The 24,246-nt window shown below is 50.9% G+C and overlaps 1 protein-coding gene across 1 annotated transcript in view; it reads left to right on the top strand.

The window, feature by feature from the left end:
• The window catches only part of LOC142833378 (voltage-dependent calcium channel gamma-5 subunit-like), a 40,028-nt gene extending 16,220 nt beyond the window's left edge, over positions 1–23,808 (top strand). Inside the window, exons 2-4 of the mRNA XM_075944733.1 lie at positions 19,675–19,732; positions 23,044–23,189; positions 23,483–23,808. Of these exons, the coding sequence (XP_075800848.1) occupies positions 19,675–19,732; positions 23,044–23,189; positions 23,483–23,740 (462 nt within the window). The 3' untranslated portion in view covers positions 23,741–23,808. The remainder of the gene's footprint in view (positions 1–19,674; positions 19,733–23,043; positions 23,190–23,482) is intronic.
• Positions 23,809–24,246: the final 438 nt, after the last annotated feature.

The following is a 24,246-nucleotide window of genomic DNA, read 5'->3' as shown; positions in this document are numbered from 1 at the left end:
GATCAGGCTATCCAGACTGGAGAACCTGAAGGAAGCCAAATGTCTCCTTCTCTGAAAGGACAGATGAGAGAGGGCCTGGGGACAACCAGAAGCTAGAGTCATCACTAATGGGAACTGGAGGCTGTAAGGCAACACAGGCACTGAAGACAGACAGAGGCAAGAGACAGCCAGCCTGCACTCCTCCTGTAAGTGCCTCCCACTGGCTGTGCCATCCAGAACCAGCTAACACAGGAGCCAAATGGTCAGCCTGTGCAAGAGTCAGGGCTGCTGTGGTGAGCAGCGGGCCCAAGCTCGGTTACCTAGGCTTCCTCCGTGCAGTATCCCCTGGGGTAGACCATTGCTTTTTGTCCCAGAGCTCAGGGCTCTCCTGGCTTTGCCTTCAACTCTTCCATCTTAGCCGATGTGTTTCTGTCTCACTAGCCTCCCCTGACCAGAATAATTAAAAGCAAAAGCCTTATTTCCCATAGCCAATGTAGTGGTGATGCCCATAATTCCAGCACTCAGGAGAGGCTATGGCAATAGGAGTCCGAGTTCAAAGCCAGCCTCCGCTACATAGTGATATTTCACCTGAAAAACAACAACAACAAAACAAAGGAACAACGAGCAAACAAAAACCCTCAATTTCTGAGCCTCCATATCGATGGTGTAGTCAATGATATGTTTCCCTCGATTAAAAAGAACAGATACAAATGTAGCCACTCTTACCCCAATTTCCTTGTCTTGCCACAGAAAAATGACTAGTGCTACAGCAGCCATCTTGCTACCAAGAGGTAAAGAGCCAGGCCTCCTTGGATGGTTGAGCAGAGTGAAAAACAGGTCTTAGGTCTCAATGACACTACTTAGATTCTCAAGCCAGCTCTAGACTTTCTAGTGTGTGAAACAGTCCAATGCTTTCAAAGCTCGAGTCCCCGCTGACACCAGGGCTGGAAGTGCCCAGATGCAGGCGAGGCAGCACCACCCTATCTGGGGCCCACATCAGGGTCTATCTTAGTTACTTTTCTACAACTGGGATGAAATGCCATGACCAAAAGCAGCATGGGGAAGGAAGGGTTTATTTGGCTTATACTTCCATACCACTGTTCATCACCGAAGGAAGTCAAGACAGGAATTCAAACAGGGCAGGAACCCAGAGGTCGGAGCCAATATGGAAGCCATGGAGGGATGCTGCTTACTGACTTGCTCTTCATGGCTTGCTCAACCCGCTTTCCTGTAGAACCCAGGACCACCCACAATAAATTGGATCCTCCCCCCATCAATCACTAATTAAGGAAATGCCCTATAGCCTTGCCTACAGCCTAATCTTTTTGTTTGTTTTGTTTTGTTTTGTTTTGGTTTTGGTTTTTAGAGACAGGGTTTCTCTGTAGCTTTTGGAGCCTGTCCTGGAACTAGCTCTTGTAGACCAGGCTGGCTTCGAACTCTTAGGGAGGAATTTTCACACCTGAGAGCCCCTTCTCTCAAATCATTATAGCTTGTGTCAAGTTCACTTAAGAGGAGCCAGTGCAGGATCTCATGGGCAAAAGTCTCTCCTCAGACCCCTTCATGCCCATCGGTCAGTCACTGAAACCCAGAGATCTCCTTTGGGTCTTCCCCTCTGCACCCCATGATCTCTGCCCACTTTGTAGGTCAGGCAATTATCCATCCCTAACCGAGCCTCACTCACCTCCTAAACCCCTCTCCATTGCAAGTGTGTGGTGGGGGACATCTTGCTAGAATGCAAAGATCACACATTAGCCGGTGTCTCTTTGGGGCTGCAGGCTTGCCTTGGCTCCCTAGTGCTTCCAAAATACAATCTAAATTGCTTAGCTAGGCTGCCAGCCTCGTGAGCTGACTCACCAGAGCCAGCCTTTCCTCCCCTTGATCTCCTCTCCAGCCATGCAGACTGTTAATGGTTCTCAAAATCCTCTGCGTGTCCATCGTCCCACCCCCACAGATGAGCACGCACGCGCACGCGCATACCTGCCTTCTCTAACCCCCTTTACCTCCCCTCTACCTGCCCCTTTCCTAGCTGCCTCTCTGAACTCTGTTGCTCTCTTCCAAGCTTGCATTTGGTTTCCTCCCTTTCCCAGAGAGCCAGTTCCTTGACAACAGCCTTGCGAGTGTTATTCATCTCGATGTCCCCGGTGCCTGCCTGCCACACCGCTGCGAGGACGTGATAAATGCGTGCGGAGTAAGAGAGGGGATGAGTGAGTGAATGAATGAGGCCATGCATTTGGGAACGCGGGGAGGCAGCTGCCGGAGGCACTGGCCTTCTCCTCTGTATCTTTGCAGAAAGGAGAGAGCAGTGATGACCCAAGTCTTTGAAAAGCCGCCCAGCGCTTTGGCTTCCTGGATCTCTGCCCGGCCAGCTTAGGGGTGGAGAGCACCCTGCCCACGTGGAACCGTAGCCGGGTTGCTTCTCTTTCTTTTCAAGCCATTGGCCACCAGGGAACCATCTTAAAGCATGGCTACTCTCCCCAACCATCCCATTTGTTCTGGAACACAGGAGGGAAGGTGGCCTTGACTTTGGATTTATCTCTGAGCCTCCTTTGAGGACTCCCACCTCCTTCAGTCTTCTCAGAGGGGGCGGGAGAGTTGGGGACAGGCTTGCTACAGCTCTGAGATTGACACACCTGTCTTGGATGGAGACAGGGGAGTGACAAGATGAGAGTCTGAACATCCCCTGCATGACACAAGGCACTGTTCATCCTGCTGGCAAATGAATGATTGTCTTGTGAATTACACAGCCTGCCTGTTACACGGCAGCTCAGAGCCCAAGCCTCCCAGGTCGTAAAGCAAAGGGTAATAAAGAATTATGGGGCCCAGTAAAATGAAAATTGAAGACAATCAGCTCTCTTTAGAGGATCACTGCTCATAGAACATCCATAATTGTCACCCCCCACTGTAAGAGGCAGGGTTGGGGAGGCAGAATCTGTCCTCTTACAGTGGCTATGCTCCCCTATTTCAAGACTCTCACCCCAACTCCCTTTGAGGAGGCCCATCAAAGGCCCAGCTAGCAACTCCAGGGCCGGCCCTTGCTCTCCGCCACGGCCGTCTCCACTACTCTTGCCTTGGGACTGCTGGAGTAGGGTCCTTCTCTACCACAGCTGGGGAGTTCATATGAGTTCAGCCTTCATTCTGGAAGCAGCAGCTCCTTGGCCGATGTGACCAGTTAATTAGATGCCAGCTACCCGAGGGCCAGTCACAGGGACCAAATGTCACACCAATGTCGGGAAGCTGTGGTTTGCTCAGTTTCAAGGGACACAGCCATAAAGGGTCATGGTTGGTTGCAAAAGGCACAGGAATGACGATAGGCACTGGGGTGTGAGTAGGTTGCTTCTTTCTTTCTTTCCTTCTTTTTTTTTTTTTTTTTTTTTTTGGTTTTTTGAGACAGGGTTTCTCTGTAGCTTTGGAGCCTGTCCTGGAACTCGCTCTGTAGGCCAGGCTGGCCTCGAACTCACAGAGATTCTGCCTGTCTCCGCCTCCTGAGTTTTGGAATTAAAGGCGTGCACCACCACCACCTGGTGAGTAGGTTGCTTCTATCTTATCTCCTCTCTAGTTTGGCTCTTGTGGAAGCCTAAGTCAGAAAAAAGCTCCCACAGCTGCCTCCCTCCCATCCTCTGCTCTGGGCCCAGGAGCACTTCCTCCTGCCCTCATGCCCAGCATCCCTTCAGAGGCCACTGGAGCTTTTCTTAACCCAGCCACAGCTTCCCAGAAAGAGAGCCAGCTGCATCCCTCAGTTCCGTGCTCTTGACAGGTTTTTTTTTTAAAGAGGGGGTCTCATGTACCCCAGGCTAGTCTTAAAGAACCTACTAGCAACTGAGAATGACCTTGAACTCCTAATACTTCTGCTTCTATTTCCTAAGTGCTAGAATTACGAGCCTGGGCTACCACACCCAGCATCTAAGGAATGCTAAGGAAACTCAGCTGTGTTACACCCCCAACCCCATCCCTTGTTTTTAAATCACTTCCATGGCATACACCGATTTCCAAGATAGGATGGGGACACCTCTGCCACTTAAGTCCTGGTTGGGCCTGGCTGTCCCCCTCCTACCACTCTACAGGGATAGAGACAAGGTTCTCTTCTGTGCCTTCCCGCTCCCAAAGCTCGTGGCTGCATGGATGCAGTGTGCCCTTAGCCCAGAAGGTTCCCCCATGCTTCTCGTCACCATTAGAGTGTTTTAGTAAATGCTGCTACTCTGGGAAGCGTCCTCGGCTCCCTAGACCAGATCATGACCTCCTTCTCCGGAGTTCCTTGGTTAAATATACATAAAGCATATAGAATGGTCCTCTATTTGCTTGATGCTCCTGGAGGCACACAGGGGCTTGGACTCTGAGTTTAGCTCAGATTTCTATAAGTGGCTCACACTGTGTTTGCAGCTGGGACAAGGGCAGGTCTGGGCTTCTGGTACAAGGACATTTGTTTTTGGCTGGCCTGGCATTGAGGATGGAAGTGTGTGTGTGTGTGTGTGTGTGTGTGTACCAGGTAGAGACAGTAGAGGAGGTCTGATGGGGGCAGACAGGATCCAGAGCCAGAATTCATCCAGTCGTCTTGTCTGTTTGTAGTTCAGCTTCTCAGCCATCACAGATGTGTGAAGGCAGTGTGATTGGGAGACATGACGCTCTGAAGGTACCTGGGAAATGCTGAAAGCAGCCACACCAAGCTAGAAACGAGCCCCCACTAGTTGGTCCAACCCCATCCAGGACTTGTCAGAGGAGAACCGTGGGGACTGTAGGGCAGAACCTGGGTGGTCTGTGGTAGATTGGAATGAAGGGTTCTCCATGGGTTCGTTTTCTGTCTGTGGGTGTGCATGTGTGTGTGTGTATCCATATGTATTTGGGTATATGTGTGTGTGTATGTGTATACAGGTCAGTGAACATATGTGTTCATACCTAAATTGTGTCATACTTAAGATTTCATACCTAAAGAGTCGTCTTTTTTAAAATTATTATTAGCTTTCCGAGACAGGGTTTCTCTGTGTAACAATCCTAGCTGTCCTAGAACTCGCTTTATAGACCAGGGTGGCCTAAAACTCTTAGAGATTCACCTGCCTCTGCCTCCCAAGTACTGGGGTTAAAGATGTGCGCTACCACTGCCCGGATAGGTGTTGTCCTTTCTTAAATTAAATTTTATTTTATTTTTGAGACAGAGTCTCTTAATAGCCTGGAGCACCTCCCCCAAGTAGGCTAGGATGAGGCAGGGCAGTGAACTCCAGGGCTCTGCCTATTCCGGCTTTCCCAGCATTGAGATTACAATTTGTGCCACCATTGCCTGACTTTTTTATTTAGGGATGTAGGGCTAGAACTAGAGTTCTCATATTTGCATTACAAACACTTTGCCAATGAAACTGTCTCCTCAGTTCCGGGGCCTGGGAAACTGCTAGATGCCCTCGGCCCTCAGGCTTCCTGTCTGTGCAGCGGGAAGTTGGATTCTTGCAGGCACTGAGGGACAGCATGTCTCCGTGTGCACAGTGGAGAATGCTGTAAATAAAGTGTGACTGTCGCTGTGACTGCAGGGATGGGGGTATCAAGACAACACCCAGAGCTAGAGAGGACAGTGGGACTTGCTCAGGAGGGCTGGCAGGAATAGGAGGTCCTTAAGTGTCTCCACTAAACACCTCCCTGACCACAGTGCAGACTCTGGTTCCCCGCTGAAGTCCCACTCACCTACCATTCTGTGGATAGATCCCAGCACCAGAAGCCAGGCCACACAGCATGGCAACCACACGGCACGGCCTGAGGCAAAGTTTGGTTTCACAGCCGATGTCCAGAAATTAATTAATGGCCTCTTGTCACTCAGCAATCCATCACAGCACCCTCCATGCCTTTTCCCATTTGAAAATAATGCCAATTATCCATTAAATAATCAATTTTTACAGCTTACATTTAATTTACAAAAGGATGACAGGCCCAGTGCTCCCATCTGTGACCACAGCTTTGTCTTCCCTCCGCCTTCTTCTCCTGGTACCCATCCCTTAAGGAAGAGGAAAGGACACAGGACAGAGAGGCAGCAGGGTTCTGGCAATTTCTCTGAAACAGGTCAGGCACTACCTAGGAGAACCAGACCAGCATGAGGAGCCAGGAGGAGGTGAAGAATGGACCCTTAAGAGACAGGGCCAAGTGTGTGGCCTCCCCCCTCATCTCTCCCCAGCAAGCTGACCCCTTCTCAGACCAAAGCCTCAGTAAACCTTTATTTTAATCCACTGGGCTCCATCATCTTTGACGTGTTCAACTTCTGGCTGACATCTCCAGTCAGGCTGATCAAAACACGTCAGTACCTAGCTGGAAACCCTGCAGAGGCTCCCTGTGGCTCTGGGTGAGATTCCAGAAGATCAGCCAAGCCGAAACCAGCCTATGGCACCCAAAGGCTGCTCCCCCGTGAGACTGCCTTTCTGACCCCACACCTCTCGGCTACACACCAGGCCTCAGGGCACACACCTCACGTCATTTTCCAGACACTGCTTCCACACGCTAACCCTCTGCGTCCAATCGAGAAAACAGCTATAAGCAACCCAGTTTCTCCCAGTCTCAGAGCATCAGGGACCTCTGAGACCTGTGGTCACCAAGAGCTATGTGTGGGATCGCTCTGCCAGCAACCCTGGAATTCTGCAGCTGGGTATCCCCAGTGCATTCAATTCTGACCCTGTTTGCCTATGGTTAGCCTCAGATCCTATGCAGGAGGGCCCATCTCCGAAAACGCTCACCACTTCCAGTGTCAGTTAGAAGTCCAAGGTTGTCTGGCCTGCATCTCTGGCCTATGGTGTAATTTGGGGCTTCCACATCCAGATTTTCTAGTGTCTCACAAGACTCGTAGAAACAGGCTTACTGATTTATAAGAAAGGAATCACTGAAAGGCCAGAGAGATGGGTCGGGGGTTCAGAGCACTTGCTGCTCCTGGCTCACAGCACCCACGTGGTGGCACACAGCTGCCTGGAACTCCAGTCCCAAGAGATCTGGTGCCTTCTGGTCCCCTCAAGTACCAGGCATGCACAGACGACACATACATGCAGGAAGACAAAGAGCTCATACTCATAAGAAGTTCACCAAGGGTACCAGAGTGAGGGCTGAACTGATCTAATCCAGTCGACCCCTGACAGGAGCTCGCCAAATGGGCTGAGCAGCAGTCTCAATCTGCCTCATTCGCATCTCTTGATAAAGCGGCTCAACCATCATGGACTCTAGGGTTAGGTTGTAAGCATCCACGGAGGCCCATTATTCTATCCACCACAGAGAGGGTTCAACACATGCATCCTGCAGACATGGAAGACTAAAGGGAACCTAGAAAGGTTAGGTACCTTCCTGCCATCATGAAAAGTAGCCCTCGACCAGTCAGCTGCGAGGGGATGGGGCAGATGAGCTGGGGTGGGTATCATGTTCACTGTGTCCCTCAGCCATACCTGGGCCCCACTACCACCCTCCTCCCACATACACGGATTTCCTGGTGGCTGTGCCCCAGGAGCTCTGATTGCCCGTTGGAAAGCCACCTCAGAGAGTCGGCTCCCCACTCTGATACCTTTGGTGAACTCTCTTAGTGCCAGTGGGTGGTTTCCCCTCTAGGAAGCCATTTATAGGTACAAATCTGCATTACCTGCAGGTTTGCTAAGACGCAAGCCCTCTTCAGTCAAGGACCCATCATAGGGTCTTCTTAAAGACCAAGTTACTGGGAACCTTTATTGGGGGAAGCTGGCATATGACTTTGAAAAGATAGAAGACGCATTGTCCAGCAGCCTTAAAACCTCCACCACCTATACAAGTTAGGCCAAAAGCAATGGAAAAAGACTAATCAGGTCAGGTAAGTAAGTGTCCACTGCCCAGGCGAGCAAGCAAAGTGCCCTCTTACCCTGGTAAGGGGACATTCTGCAGCCCTGTCCTACGGTTTTATCGCTTAGGACAGAGTCAGCCGACTTTCTGCCCTCCTCTTCCTTCTGTTTTTCTTCTGGGGGAGAACAAGGGTGGTTGCTACAGCAACCCATTTCTTTTGAGAGTGCATTTTAACCACTTTTCTCAGGAACTCACTTTCTCCTCCATGAGAACCCCCATGTGGGGACCTGCTCACCTTGTATGACGTCTGTGGCCCCTCCCCCTCCTCCAACCCTGAGGGTGACTATACATATTTACTCAAGGGAGGGACTCAACTTTAAGAACATGACTTTTAGAGGAGAGAGAGGAAACCAAAGTAATTACATTGCCAAGCCTGTGACCCATGCAATATTGAACTTGTAAGGTCTGGGGAGCCGGGAAGCTCACCATACAACTATTGGTTTTTCTTCTTTACTCTTCTGACTTCATATAGCTCAGGAAATATCTTCATTTACAATTTTCAGCAAACATTTGTTGAGCATTTCTATATTCAAAGCCCTGTGGGTTGGGCGGGGAACTGGGAGCCAATATGGTTCCTACCTGCTGGAAGTAGGAAGATAGACATCAAACAGGTTGGCCACTGGCTAGGACTGAGGCCCTGTGGCTGAGGGGCCTTACCTCATATGCACAGGTCCTGGGTTCCATTCCCAGCATTAAAAAAAGACAGAAGTCTTTATATTATGTCTTGGGACAAGGAAAAGGAAGGAGCCAGGCATGGTGGTACATGCCTTTAATACCATCATTGGGAAGATGGAGACAGAAAGCTTTCTAAGAGATCAAGGCCAGCCTCATCCAAATACTGAACTCCAGGCCAGCCAAGAGTATATAATCAGAGCCTGTTTTTTAAAGAAAGAGCAAAAGAAAGAGACCTGGAAACAACTAAAAACATTAACCAGAGTGGGAAATTTGGAAAGGTCTCTCTGAGGTGATGTTGAAATAAAGAGTCCAGGAAGAACTTTATAGATGTGCCCAGAACTATACTGTGACTCTCTCAAGTTGTAAAAGCTCAAAGTTGGGTGGTTTAGAGGAAGGAAAGTGGCTGGTAAGAGAGGAAGGTGGATTCTTAGGGAGGAGAAACTGAGCGTGGAGCAGAACAAGTTTCCAGGGTAGGCATCGGGGCAGGACAAGGGGCCAGGGTAGGCATCGGGGCAGGACAAGGGGCCAGGGTAGGCATTAAGGCAGGATAAGATGCCAGGGTAGGCATTGGGGCAGGATAAGGGGCCAGGGTAAGCATCGGGGCAGGACAAGGGGCCAGGGTAGGCATCGGTGCTGATGCTGAGCACATGGAAAGCTCCAATGGGATCGATCACAGCTGAGCTTCACTACTGAGATTCCCTAGCCTGTGGAGGGACGGGGCCACTGAAGAGCCAGAATGAACCAGGAGGAAAATTAGCTTGAGGGTCTTCTTGTCATCCATAGGACAGATGATATTGGCTTAGCCAGGTGAGGCTTCAGAGCAGGGGACACAGAAAGCTTCTAAATATACCCTATCTGGGAGAGTGGACAAGTCTGGGGGAGGTTGGCAGTGGGAATGTGGAGGTGACTGATGGGTTTGTGGCCTGAGCAATGAGCTGATGGCTGTGTGGTACCGAGATGGCAAAACTGAAGGAGGAGTCAGCTTGCAAAGAAGAGAGAGACTCTGTGTGGTCTGAGTCCTTAGATGCCTCTCTATTATCACACAGTCAGGTCCGTTCCCTTCTAACTGAATGGGAAGATCCATGAGAGGTGGGGATCACATGTGCTCAGTTCCTGGGGTACCAGTTTGGTGAAGCTATGTCCCCTCTCACATGGCTGGTCTCTCCAGGGCCAGCCAGGCCGTGGGGTGCCACGCCCAGGAAGCTGTGCCCCCTGTCCCATGGGTGGCCTCCTCAGGGTTGACTTCCTACAGTGGCAGCTGGCCAGGGTCTCATGAAACATAGAGTTCACAGAGTCAACTAAATTGGCTGACGAGTGAACGCCAAGAGCCTCCCGTGTCTGCCTTCCTCCCCCAGTGCTGAGATTTCAAGCCTGCCTCAACATCATACACACACACACACACACACACACACGCACACGTGTGCACATACATACATGCACACATTTTTAAATGCAGGTTCTGGGAATCTGAACTCAGGTGCGCATGCCTATATGGTAAGCATTTTACCCACTGAGCTCATCTCCCCAAGTCCTATTTGGTATTTATTTAGTATGAATGATGTGGGGGGGTGGAGGGGGGTGTATGTGTGTAAGCCAAACATCAATCTTGGATTCAGTCCTCAGGAGCTGTCCGCCTTGTTTTTTGAGACAGAGGCTCTCAGGATCAAGCCACCCTGTCCAGCCACCAGTCCCCAGGATCCGCCCATCTCAACATTCCCAGGGCTAGGATTACAGGCATGACCCACCCACCACGCACTCACGCTACCTCCCCAGCATTCCTTTTTAAAAGGACGCTTATCCTTGGACCTCAGGCCTCCCCTGGTCTGGGATGACCTCAAGATCCTAAAATTGTTTCTCTCTGCAAAGATCTTTTTTCCCATAAATGAGCTCACATTTGCAGATTCTGGAGTTTGGACATGGGCTTATGTTTCAAGAAAGTCAACCCAACAATTGAGAGGATGATTGGACTGAATCCCACAATCCCCTAATCACAGGGGGCATAACCCAGAGGGAGGCATTTGCAAGCTCCAGGAAGGCTCATTGGTCAAGAGAAGAACCAAGAGTAATTCAGAAAATAAATTCTGGCTTTCTGCCCAGTCTTCTGCAGGGTGTTTATGTCACCACCAGCTTCTTACATCAGCTGTAACTCCACAGCGAGGGGGTCCAGGCAGAACTCATGATGGATACGCTGGAGAAGAGGGAAGCCACACCGAGAAGCAGGTGGAGCCTTCCAAAGGTGAACATGGATCTAGTCCTATAACCAGAGCTGCCTCTGTGTCTTCCTCCCAAGATGAAGAAGAGCCAAGGTACCATCTCCCAGCTGAGACTCCTTGTACAGCTCCCAGGTCCTCTATTCCTCCAGAAACTCCTGCAAGGTCATCCCCGCACCTTCCAGAAGCCATGGTGGTTTCCAACCTTCTGGAAGAAGAAAGCCCATGGAAGATGATGATCAAAATCTCGGCCAAGGTCAATGTGGTGCTGAAGACAGACACTGTACACACACCTCAGCTCTAAGGCAGACTTTTCTCTATGAGACCAGCCAGTGCCGAGTTCCCCTTGCGTCTTGAGAGCACCAATCCCAGACAGGATCCGCTAATCTGAGCTGCTGAAGACATGGAGAGAAGCCTGATTATGACTTGGGCAAAGAAATTCTGAGGCAAAGGTGACTGTCTACAGAGCTGTACTTCCAAGTTCCACCTAGACTTAGGAATACAGCTTCTCCCTACCCAAGGCCTATGTCCACAGGGATCTGACTCCCACAGATGCTGCCCCAGTCCCAGCCTCTGACCACTGTCTCCGTCCCACAGAGAGTCTGCATGTCCTGACCCCAAGGTGGGTAGGGACCAGGTAAGTGACACGGCAGGAGGACAAGTCAAAACGTGTGAGGGGCCAAACAGGGAGAACTCACCAGGTAAGGACGCCAGCTAGGTTTCCAGGAATGCCCATGGGTGTCACACACCCTCCAACACAAACAGGTAAGGCCAAGGCACTCGCTGTGGGTGTTTGGCTTCTTTGACAATGAGACCTCCCTCTCACTGGGGTACCTGGCACCCCAACATTATGGTTCCCTCACCTTCCTTTAGACAAACTCTTGAGCAAGAGAGATTCTACCCTACCCAGTCATCTGACCCGGGGCATACTGCTGTCTTTTGTTAGCCCTGTCTTGCTAGCTCTTCAGTCCCCTGGGGCCTCTCTGCTCATACCCCAAGGGCTCCCCTAAAAGCCACTTTTCTCTCTGCTCTACTTGTCGTGATGTCCCAAGGCGGTTGAGTTGAAGAAGCAAGTTTTCAGTGTGACTAGAGAAAGAGAAGCCCCTCCCCCACTCATCAGCTCTTCATCCATGCTCGCTCCCGTGGCTCCTATCACTGGGGTCTGGCAGGTCTGTTCTTACTTCTGGAGGTCCACAGGAGTAAACAGATCATTCCAGGTACCCACAGCCCCAGGAACCAAGCATGGAGCCTCAGGACTCCCAGTGAGGATCAAGAAAGGAACTCTTGCCTAAATGGCTCTATGGAATGATGAACATTGCAACTGGCTTCCTCCATCTGTTCGGAGTAATTGCTATGCAGTTCCCCAACACTGGGACTTAGGGGTTTTGTCCTTTTTTTCCCATTTCCTTTTTGCCTTTTTTTTTCTTCAAATATTTATGAAGAGATTTCCCATTTATCCTGGCACGTCTTCTCCCCCGTGGACGTCAGCTGGGAGGGTTCAGACAACAAACTCCAGAAGGTATTTTCCCCAAAGCAGCAGCTGCCTCTCTTGGCAAATGCACTGGGGCCTTTCCTGAGGACTGGCCGAGGCAGAACAGGGGGAAGGGGCAGGCTGGTGGCCCCATGGCCTCAGTGTGGGTTCCTTGGGTTTGGGATGCTCTGGTGGAGGGCACTGGGGCAACTCAAGAGGACAGACTGTCTGGAATCTGACAGCCCACAGTCCTAACACCCTGTGCCAGCCAGGACTCGGGACATTTGGAGCACCCTCACCCATCCCTCAATACTTCGATATAAAAGCCCCCCACTCTTCCAGGAAAACCACCGGGGCAGTGACTGAGTTTCCAATCATCCGTTCCCAGGGTCTCTGGTGACAATCCTAGGGAGGAAGGTTGGTAAAGAACATGCTAACTGGGTCTGCAGCCCCAGGCTCTCCTATGCCTGGGAGCCTTTCCTGCATGCAAGGTAGTGGCAGGCAGACAAACAGTAGTAGGAAAGCATGCTCCACTCAGGAGTCAGCTATGTAGCAGGAATAAAGGAGAGCCTTCCAGTTCTCCCCTAGCCTGACAGCTACCCCTGATGCTTGCCTGAAGACTCAGCTAGTCAAGTTAATTCTGAGAGCCCCCGGCATTCTAGTTCCCTTCAATTACCCAGAGACCAAAACAGACCGTGCATATCCATGATAGACTCAGTTGAAAGCTCAACACTTTCTCCGAGAACCTGGCCCCAAAGGCACTATGGCACTATGCCCTGGTTCTCCAAGATTTTCATTACTAATCACTTGGAAGCTTGCAAATATACAATGTCAGGCCCTCTTCCAGACAAACCAGAACACCGGAGAGTGGACCATATATTTCTAAAATCTCCCAAGCCATTGTCCAAGGCATCTAGGGCTGAAAAGTATTGTACTCTAGGAAGAATATGTATCTTGGAGACTCCTAGACTGGAATCCTTGAATTTTTATTTCTTAGTCTTGACAGAAAATCAACTACTTAATTGCCCTTTGGAAACCCCAGTAGTAACATCTGGTAAATGGGGCTCCCAGCACCTTTCTCATGATGAGGGAGGGACCTGACCCATAGAAACTTGATTAGCTGAGCTGATCAAGTTCCATTGGCACCCCTACTTTGGGGACAAGAGGAATCTGGAGTGGCTGGCCGGGTCACTGGGAACAGTCGCACCTGGATGCGGAGAATCACAAGATGGTGTTACAGGTGTGTCACCTCTCCTACTCACAGAACCACTATGGGGTCCCAGGTGTGTGCAGGTTACGGGGCATTACTACCCACTAATTGACAGCACTCCCTTCAGAAACAAAACCCAAGACTAATTCTCTTGGAATTTCAAGTGACCTAGAGTATCTAAACTGTCAATCTAGGCAGCCAACTCTCTTCCCGGCTGGCATGAAATCCAGCGAGGGCAGAGATGGGCTGTGGTGTCTAAGAACGCTGGCTGCTGTGAGTAGAGCTGGCATGAGGCGGGGACACAGCAATCATGCCAGGGGGGGGGCAGGTGCTTCTGGACAGACACACTGGAGATGCCCCCGACGATGCTGTGTGCCACCTGAAGAAACTCTGGAAGGCCCTGGGTGTGTCGCTTGTTCACACAGGAAACTTTCTTTCCTGCTTTTTTGTTGTTTGTGGTGTGTGCACGTGCACATGTGTGTGCGTGCATGCCTGCATCGGTGTGGGGGCAGAGGTGGCCTCAGTGTCTCTTTAGCAATTGCTTCTTTACATTATTTTTTTTTGAGATAGGGTTTCTCAATGATCCTGAAGCCGTGTGGGTTTGCTAACGTGGCTGGGCAGTACCTCCCCAGGATCTTCTTGTTTCTGCCTCCAAGCACAGGGTTCATAAAATCTCCACCACTGTGCTTGGCTTCTCCATGAGTGCTGGGGATCCCAGCTCAAGTCCTTGCGCTGGCACAGTGATTACTCACCGAGCCATCTATCTCCCCTGCTCAATAGTTTCCCAGGTATTGATTGATTGATTGATTGATTGATTGATTGATTGAGACAGTCTCACGCTGTATAAGCAAGCTGGCCAGAAACCCACTGTGAAGCTTAGATGGGCCTCAAACTTGCAATAATCCTCCTGCCTCAGTTCCTGAGTTTTAGGATTACCCGAGCACTCCACCATGCCTAGCAGAAAGTATTGAATCTCATTACAAGCATCTACCATGTGATGAGCTAATGTCAGGCCACTCTGTCTGGGTCAGGCGACGTCTAACTGCCGCTCTTGCACCAAAGAGTTTAGATCTCATCTCCATATCTCACAACAGCTGTCTACAGACAGCTGCCAAGACGCCATTCATGGCTGGGAGATAAAGTTCTCCACGAGTCCATGAGGAGGGATGTAACTCAAGCTTCTCTCCTGTGTCATGCCTTGCCTCAGCCCTCTGGATTGGGGAGAGGAATTCCAAGAGCCTTTTAGTGACTAAAAGCAATGACTTTAACAATGCGCCTGTCTGAACACCTTTAATCCCAGCACTTGGGAGGCAGAGGCAGGCAGATCTCTGTGAGTTCAAGGCCAACCTGCTCTACAAAGCAAGTTCCAGGACAGCCAGGACTATTTCACAGAGAAATCCTGTCTCGAAAGACAAAAAAAGCAAAGCAAAACAAAACAAACAAACAACAATGTGCCTGTCACCCAGAATATATGTCCCCCACTCATAGGTTCCCAGGAGACAATATGGACCACAGAGGATTCATTGATGACAATCAACATTTCTAGGCTAGGTAAATTAATGGGCTTGTCTTGCAAAGGAAACTTGGGTCTGGCCCCTGGTTTTTGGTAGACGAGGAAGCTGAGTACTTAAGTCTAATTGTTAAGAGGTATCAACAAACGAGATAATAACTGTTCGTTCAGGATATATTTAGGCTGAAATGGTAAGTGTGGACTCTAAGTCCAAACTGCTAAGTCTCAAAAAAAAAATCACACCATGCTTTGCAAGCCATTTGCTTGCTTCAGGCCCTTGTTATCACTTTGGTAAAACGAGGTTATCATAGTTCCTACCTTGAAGAATTGGGGGTGCTGGTGAGTCAACATGAGGCCAAACATGTAAAATATCGGCAGTGAATACTAAACGGTCGCTATTAACCAGCATTTCTGCTTCTCTGTAGCCTCTGCTCCACGCAGCCACCCAAGACAGGTACTTGGGTCCCATTTTACCAAAGTGGTTCGGCCAACTAGTCCAACGTCACAAAGAGCAGATGGCAAAACACGACTAGAGCCTCCAGGTTAGCATGAATCGGGTGACTTTCCTTTTCCGAGTCCTCAAAAGGTTGCAGAGGAAAGAGCATGGGAGACTCAGAGCGTCTCAATGACCAAGTGGGCAAGGGTGACAGGAGGGAAGAGAGGGCAAGTGTTCTCCTGACATGCATGGTTCAGAAAGACGCCTGTAACATAAAGCGCACCCTCCCACTCGAGGGCCAAGAGCACCCCACCTCCAGCCCCAGTAGGCAGCAGAGAGATGTGGGAGGCAGAAGATGAAAAGGAAGGCGTGGTTCGGGAGGTAAGGGACTGGACCTTCCCCCAGAGCCAACCTTTTGCAGCTGGCGCTGGCAGCAAAGTCTCGCATGAAGCCCTGCCCTCTCTCCCAGCTCCTTTCACAGGGCTGTTATATTTTAGGAATTAAAGCTGTGCTTGGTAAAAGCACCAACGCCATGCGCCTTAGCAGAAGAATGTGCCTTCGCTGGCCACCCTCCCCACCTGCCGCTCATGCCCCATGTTCAAAGGCTTTCTGTCTCTCAGTGCCTACCCGTTTTTCCTCGGAGTTGCCTCTTAAGAGCCGGCTAGCTCGGTTTCAGAGGCTAGCTGAGGACAAAGGAACCTCTGGCCTGTTTGTCCTGTTGAGTGTTTTGAAAAGAATGCTCTCAGAATAACCACCTCACTCTCCAGCTGGGCTGGAAGCTTTGGCCAAGCTGGCCCTTCATGTCCACTTGTGTATCAGCGGGGCTGGAACCAGAACAGGTTCTTGCTAGGAAGCTCACCCAGAACAGGCTCTAATGTGATTCCCTTTGAAAGCACACGGGTCCTGGAGAAGCCCACAGGGACTTCACTCACAGTTCATTGGTTCACTGTTTAACACCAACAGCAACGTGCTGGCTTTTCCGCCCACAGGCAATGCCTGGGAGACTGCAGCAGCCAGAGGCCCGACATTGTCTGGTGGGGGAGCCATAGGGCTCTTATATTACAGAACAGAGCGTCTGCTTTCTGCTCTGGCTAGAACCTAAGGAAGATCCCAGGGAGGGGAGGAGAGGAAGGTGAACTCCTAAGGCCAGTGGCTTCCAGCACTTGCCCTCGGCCCCAACCCACCCCTACCTTCTATGAAGAAAGGCGAGGCCATCAAGAGTGTCCTCAACTCCACCCCCACATGACTTTATAATGCTCTGAACCTGATTTCATCTAAATGGATAGGTGAGGAGAAGTGGAGGAAAGACCAGAGTAGGCAGAGTGGCCTCAGCACCCTCTGAGAAGTGGGGTGCAATACAGTAACTGTCAGAGCCTGGCTGTGCTCCAGAGAGAACTGTGTTTAAATCTTACCTCCAGGTTTACTGTTTATCCACACGTGTGTTGCTTACAAAGTATGGGTAAAGACACCCACCTTCTAGGATCGATATCATGATGAGCTAACATGAGGCCATAAAGTGACCTTCACCCATAGGTACCCACTAAATGCCTCTTCCCTTCCCGCTATGGTGCGGGAGTGGGGGCTGCGCCTCTGGGGCTTCTAGCTTATTGCGGTGGAGCTGAGAAAGCAAGCTGTGTATCCAGCTCAAATGGGATCTCAGAGATAAGCAAATGAAATGGAATAAACTTGAATCCACAAAGGCAAGCAGCGTTTTCTGATCTTTGCTTTCCCTCAAAAGGACCTTCTGAAACAAGGAGGAATAGAAAGCCATTTTTTGCGACTTTGCATAATGTGATGGAGGGGGCATTCTGCAGGATGCTAAGCAGCCTCCAAGCTGATAAGCCTCCTCCACCCCCCAGTCAAGCCCTGGAACATTCTGAGGCTCATCTCCAACCTTTGCCTATGAAAACTTGAAATTATTCTTTCTGCCTAGGTGGCCTGAGATGCTGCCTAGGCTCCCTCAGATCCCCCTAGCTAAGCTCCCTCAAATCACTACAACCATCTACTTTGAGCATAGAAATAAGATATCACAAAACACTGCCACACGAAGGTCATTCTTTCAGGAGGACAAAGGGGCTCTTAATAAAGGTTTCTGGAAACACCACCCACAGGGGCTACATCCCTGGTGGGAGGGTCTCTCCTCCAGCTGCAGAGGTAACCTGCTCTGCCAGGCCAGCCACTTTGACATGTGTGTTAAACAGCCTAGAACTGTATCCCTCTCCCTCCTCGCTAACTGTCTGATGTGGCTGCCCGACCCTGGATCTGAGACTGAAAACCTCACCCACAGTGGCTTCACCTTGCTGGTTTGAGTTAAGATTTAAGGCAAATACTAGAATGAACCAGTGAGAAAGGAACCACTGGGAATTGGGGGGAATGGTTCTAGAGAACCCCTTTAACTGATGGTCTCGTGCCCCACCTTTTGACCACACAGGGAGGCAATAAAATATGTACTTAGCTGTACTATTTGTCCTGGGTGGTTCCCTGAAAGAAGTGTCATATCGCTTTGGAGTTAGACCGGTCCAGAATCTTCTCCCAAGCAAAGGGTGGATACAACCTTCTCTCTGGTCTAGAAGCAGCCCCAGGAGACACTGAAAACTCTAGGGTCCCCAGACAGCCAAACTCTGCCATTTAGAAGTCTCAAATCTAGCTGAGCAGAAATTTCCAGATTTCAATTGTGCTCACCCAGGCATGATGAATGGCCTCAGACAGCCTTGTGTTTGCTCCAGCTTCTTTGCCGGCGGTCAAGTCCTTATTTGACTCCACGGTCTATACCCACAAAAGCTCAAGGCCAGGTGTGGCTGCAGGTTGGGTGTCCACCGACAGACCCACAAGCCATCAAACCCTCCATCAGGGTCCTCCCAACATAACAGGAAATAACGACACAGTCAAGTAGGACTTGACAATGGCAGGCAGGCTGGTGGGTGATCCTTAAGAATTCTGGCCTTGAAGTCCCTGGACCTGAGTGAGCGTGGTCCCAACCCACTGCCTTCTAATGTGAGAGTTTGGGCACACTCCTCCATTTCTCTTTGTCTTTGCTGTCCAGGAGTTCTAGGGTGTGTGTTGGGGTGAGGGGTAAGAGTAAGAATACAAAGAGCAGCCTCTGTGTTCCCAGAGCACGTCCCGATCCCTGTCTCCAAGAAAGGCAGAAGAAGTGGCGTTGGCCACTCCTTCCACAAACGGCTGCCCAGCATGCATGGGTGTCCAAGGCTATTTCTGAGACACTCAAGGCAGCTCTGAAAGGCAGACTGAAGGAATAGCTTTCCCCGACCTGGGCATGGCTTATCCAGACCAGTCTGCTCAATACTCAAGAAGGCCCAGGTCCCATTCTCAAACTCTCCCACACTCCCCAGGCTCCTCTGAGGGTGTAGTGCAAAAGCTGGTCCAACTTGCATCCTGGGACAAAAGACTTGTGTCCCATCTCCTGTGGGATTTCAGGGTTGCTTACTTGGAGGGGTCATCATTCTCATAGCTACCTTAGAAGAGATATGGGGGAAATCTACTCCTCTCCATCCACCCCTATGATCGATTAGGTCACTGCATGGGTTTCTTCCAAGGTCCTGGAGGAAGGCTCTGAGCAGAATGGGCCAGAGGATGCCTCCGTGTGACCCAGCAGCTGGCTAACACCTTGTTTCATGGAACTCTAGCACCACAGAAGTGTTTGCAGCAGCACGGAGTGCTGTGGGGGTGTGGGGACTGTCCATACTTTATTTGCTCAGGGAGTCATAGTTCTTCCGGAAGGCGGAAAGGCCAGGTTTATTTATGCTGGGCTTCTGTTCAGGGTTTGCTCTGAAACAAAGATTTGCTCCCAAAGAGAAGATCAAAAATCACCTCTCTCAGAGCCCAGAACCCTCTGAGTTCATCGTGGAGGATACTGGAGACAACCTTGCTCTGAGCCAGGAGACACCTTCTGGTCCATTCAGCCATATATCAGGCACCTGCTGTGTACAGCATACCAGACTAGGTGACAGTAAATTTTTTTAAAAGAAAGAAAAAGCAGTGGCTCTTGTCCTTTGGAAGGCAGAATAGACACCCCTAAAGGCAGAAGAAAGGGCCAGCAATGCTGCTGAGCGTAGCCAGCCTGGTCTTTGGGCTTTATTATTTCGGGTTTTTTTCCTATTTGTTTATTTGTATTTCCATCCCCCAACAAAAGATAACTTTCCCGGGGCAAGCATTTGCACATTTGCACATTGCACACTATTTACCAGACATGTTAGACAAGGGGGGCGCTCACACTCTCAGAGGAGAAAGAACAGCCAGCGCTTCCAGCCTGGGGTCATTAATATTCTCTGAGGAGTTCTGGGAAGGTGCCACAGGGAGGAAAATTGCAAGGATAGCAGCTTTCCAGATACCTCTTTCAATCTCCAGGGCGAAGTTCGGGAGAGCAACCCACAGGACATTCCTCAAGGATGCAACAGGAGCACCGGTGTGGGTTTCAGGCCTCCTGTGGGGGAGGAGGGGAGGTGGGTGTTGACGAAGGAGCCCGCCCGGAGTGGCTCGGTGGAAAGAGGAGAGTATTCAGCTTAGACCCCGCCAGCTCCAAAAGCAATTAAGTGAAGAGGCCACTGGCCTGAGGCAGAGTCTGGCATGGTTAAGGGGAGGTGAGGCAATGCCTGTTAAGCTGAAGCGGAGACAAGCAAAGAAAAAGTAAAGGTTCGGAGAAGGAGCTGCGAGCAGAGTGGAAACAGCTGGAAGCTGCAATATTAGGCTGCTCTGCTTTAATACAGTTGCGGTGTCCCTGCCTCTACCAGCAATGGACCATCAGAAGGGACAGTGGTGAGTCACATCCTCAGTGCCCCCTCGGAAGTCCAGAGCTTCCCAGCGCCAGCCAGAACCCCTGGGCTGCCTGGGTGGGGATGGTGGTGGTTTGCGTCTGGCTTGCCCATAAAGAACGCCTCCGATCTGTGACCCATATCTGGGGCTTTTGGAACGCTGACATGAGTCTCACTCTACATCCGTGCCTAGTCCTCCACAGCCAGGTACAGACACATGGCTGTGGGGAAGGGGGAAAGGGAACACACTCCCCCAATTCCACAGATTGCAGAATCCCCGAGGTTGGGTAGAGGGGTGACCGGAGACGCGGCTTTCCCAGGGTCCTTCCAGGGAACCAACCTTTCCCTCTGCTTCCTTCGCTCTAATAATGTGAATGAAGCTTGGGAGAGAAAGTGAGCGTGCGTGAGCGCGGGGAGGGGAGTGGGGGAGGGGAAATCCCGGCCGGGGGAGTGCGAGCGCGGGGCCCGAGGCGGAGGACCGCCATTGGGACCCAGATTAGTGGCTGAAATCCAGAACAATGGTTGGTCAGAGAAAGCTAGAGGAGAAGCTGATCTATGCAGGGAATAGGAATTAGACAAAGTCAGAATTAGAGAGAAGAAAGGGGCCCGGGGAGATGGAAGAGCTCCAAGTGTTGGAAACCCATGGAGTCTCTGGGGGCCTGAGGAAATGTATTGGGAAGGGAGACTACAGAGGCACCTGAATTGTCTTGAGATCTGAAACTTGGTAAGAAGCCTTGAGAGGATTCTGAGCCAAGGAAGAACATCGGATGTGGTTGTTAGAACTCACGCTGTTAGGAACCCTGAGGAAGGGAAGTGAGCCAGGAGCCAGGGAACCTGCACAGAGGTGGCTCCGGGAGGTCCAGGGGATGGGCAGTAATGGCACAGACTGATGTGATACTGCGACAGAAAGAAGGAGGAAGCTCCTGTGACATCCAGAAGGTAGATTCACTAGGACCAGGACTAGGCTGTCCAGGGAGGCACCAAGGATGAGTGCTGTTTCCTTGCTGGGGCGTTCCTAGATCACATCCATGATCTAGGAGTCTCAGACAGAGAAACAGCTTTGCACAAAGGTTGTAAGACTGGTGTGGGAAACACTGAGTGTGAGGAGTCCATTGTGGCACCAAGGAGAGGTATCTAGAAGGCGGCCAGACATCAGGGGTTGGAGGCTCACGGAGTCACCTGAATCGAAGACAAAGATTGGAGAGCTCTCAGCCCCAGAGGATGAACGCGTGAACCATAATGAGTGACAGAGAATTGTGTGAGAAGGCAAAGGAGTGTGGTGGATAAGACCGGTGCCTTCTCCCTGGGGACCTCAGGAAGACCTTTTCTCTAGAGAATAATGGACTGGCTTTTGGGGCACACATTGTAAGTGCCTTGAATTGTCTGGGGAATAGAGTTCTAGGAGCTGATGCCCAGGTAGAACGTAAGGTAGGTGGTTTGAATAGGATGAATAGATACAGTGGCTGGACGGATGGATGGATGGATGGATGGATGGATGGATGGATGGATGGATAAATGGATAGATGGATGGATGGATGAATGGATGGGTGGATGGCAGATAGATGGATGGATAGAAAGGTTGGTGAACAGCTATAAGACAGTAAAGGAAAAATGATTCTCTGGCATAGGCACCCTTATTGCCTACTGGCTTGCCAGTACCTTTAGGACCATTCCCCCATTTCCCTGTCAGCATAATCTTTAAATCAGGTGGAAGGCAGATTACTTGACCCCTAAGAACCATTCTTCCTTTTTTTTTTCTTACACACACATACACACACACACACGTATGCGCACACACATTGACACACGTATGCGCACACACACACACACACACACACTCCTCTGCCCATCTGGTTTTTTGCTCTACCCACCAACAACCCACCCACCATGCATTCTCCCTTCTAGTCCACCTTTCCACTCTTTCATCCCCGAAATGAGTCCAATAACACCTGGAATATCAGAGGCCAGCATTGCTATGGTAGTATTCCGGCTAGCCAGAGCGGGGCAAACCCATGGCCAGGCTGTTAATTTTTCCTCCCGTGAACTCCAAAGCAGCCAAAATGATCGGAGATCAGGATGCCTGAGATTCCAACAGTGAGTGAATCACAGGACCATAAGTCTAGGATGGAGGTGACACATGGGCTTCATGACAACAGAGGGACGTTTGAGGGCAGCAGTGACTCACACTTGAGCTAAGAACAGGGCAAGGTTTGAATCACACCTGTGTATCTCCCTCTCGCATCCATCCTTGGAGAGGCCCCGATTTCCTAAAACAGTGTGGATGGCCTGAAACCTGGCCGGTTCAGTGGAGACCGATTAATTACATCTCGACTCAATTACACTCGCTAATTGGTGGAGCTGCTGCCTGAGGCAGTCACGTGCACAATGGCAGCTGGAGTTTGGGGCCCCAGTAGCCTCCTGGTTCATGCTGGCCAGGATCTGAACAAACTTCCCTTACATTTCCTGGCTGAAGATCTCAGAGAGGACATACTGTGTTACCAAGTGGTCTGCAGAGGCCCCAGGCCATAGTGACATAGGTACCATCCCCTGCTGGAGACAGGGATTGGAAGCCCTGCAGACAAGCCTTATCTTAGCCCTCACATTAATAAAAATCCTCTTAATAACTCAGGGTTCACACCCCAGGATCATAACAATGTTTCAGGACGATTCAGTGCCAGAAGCCCAGAGGAGGCCCAGTGAACAAGGATACGGGAGGATATTGCAACAGAGGTCAGTATATCCATCGCTGGGCTTGTCTCAGCTCAGAGAACGGTTGGACAGGGAGATATCGTACTTACACCTGTTAACTCCCTGGAAGATGCGGGTGTAGACAGAGACATCAGGAGGCAAACTCATGCTCACTCTGGAGCTCCAAAGTGAAGGCTTTGATCCCAGCGGTACCATATTGGCCAACTCCCTGGACCTCCAGGCTGAACGTGCCCTTCTCTCCCCTCCCCTCATCCAGGCCTCTCTCTTGTGGTGGGCCTGGTGCTGTACATCTCTAGCATCAATGATGAGATGCTCAACAGAACCAAGGATGCAGAGACCTATTTCAGCTACAAATATGGATGGTCGTTTGCCTTCGCTGCCATCTCCTTCCTGTTAACAGAGGTATCCTGCCCCATACTGCCCTGGGCCAAGTTGGTACTGCCCTACCCGGAAGGGAGGAGTTTAGCATCCCACAGTATCCTAGACCACTCTTCCCCAGATTCTACCTCTCCCTGGCTTTCCCGGGTCTCTTCTATTATGAGGTTCCCAGAGCCCACTCCTGTCCCATGCACACTGTCCCTCCCGTTGGAGAGGCTCTATGACTGTGTTCCAGGAAGACCCAGCCAGGACATTACCAGTCCTCCCCCCACCCCGCCCCATCACTGAGCTCTCCCTCTGCTTCTCTTTCACTGTAGAGTGCTGGGGTAATGTCTGTGTACCTGTTCATGAAGAGGTATACTGCCGAGGACATGTATCGACCTCACCCGGGCTTCTACCGGCCACGCCTAAGCAACTGTTCCGATTACTCTGGTCAGTTTCTACATCCGGACGCCTGGATCCGGGGCCGCAGCTCCTCAGACATCTCCAGCGATGCCTCCTTACAGATGAACAGCAACTACCAGGCTTTGCTCAAGTGCCCAGACTACGACCAGATGTCCTCGTCTCCCTGCTGAACTCTGGCCTCCTTCCCACCTGAACTTGGGACGGCTGGACAGCCTTTCCCTTTCCCCCTGAGCCAAGGCCCAGGCCATTCCCCCTCCCCCCCCCCCCCCTGCTTAGCCGTCGTCACCTGACCAATCCTCTCCCTGCTCCCAGAGTAGCTCTTCCTTCAGTGGGCATCAGAGCCTGGAGTCACAGGCGTGCTGATTGGCTGAGGGCATGTTTGAAGTCCTGCCTCCAGAGTGCCAATCATAGCCGTGGGCCCCTGGGAAGCCAGCAGCCCTTGCTGTGCTGTATCTGAAGATGCCCCGTGTTCGAGTTATATTTTATTCTTGCACTTCCGGGTCAGCCAAGGTTAGGCTGGAGTTGCCGAGTTTCTGATATAGACAAAGCCAGACTTGAACACTTGCCAACCAAGCTGGCTCTCCATCCGTGGTCTATGCTGTGAGGCCAAAAGGTGATTCTGTTCCAGCGGTCTGGCTGGCTCAGAAATCTCAAGCAAACACTTCCTTAAGAGACA

Source organism: Microtus pennsylvanicus, chromosome 1 (genome assembly GCF_037038515.1).
Source record: "Microtus pennsylvanicus isolate mMicPen1 chromosome 1, mMicPen1.hap1, whole genome shotgun sequence".
In the NCBI taxonomy this organism is placed as follows: Eukaryota; Metazoa; Chordata; class Mammalia; order Rodentia; family Cricetidae; genus Microtus; species Microtus pennsylvanicus.
This window is presented reverse-complemented; position numbering and strand designations above follow the sequence as displayed.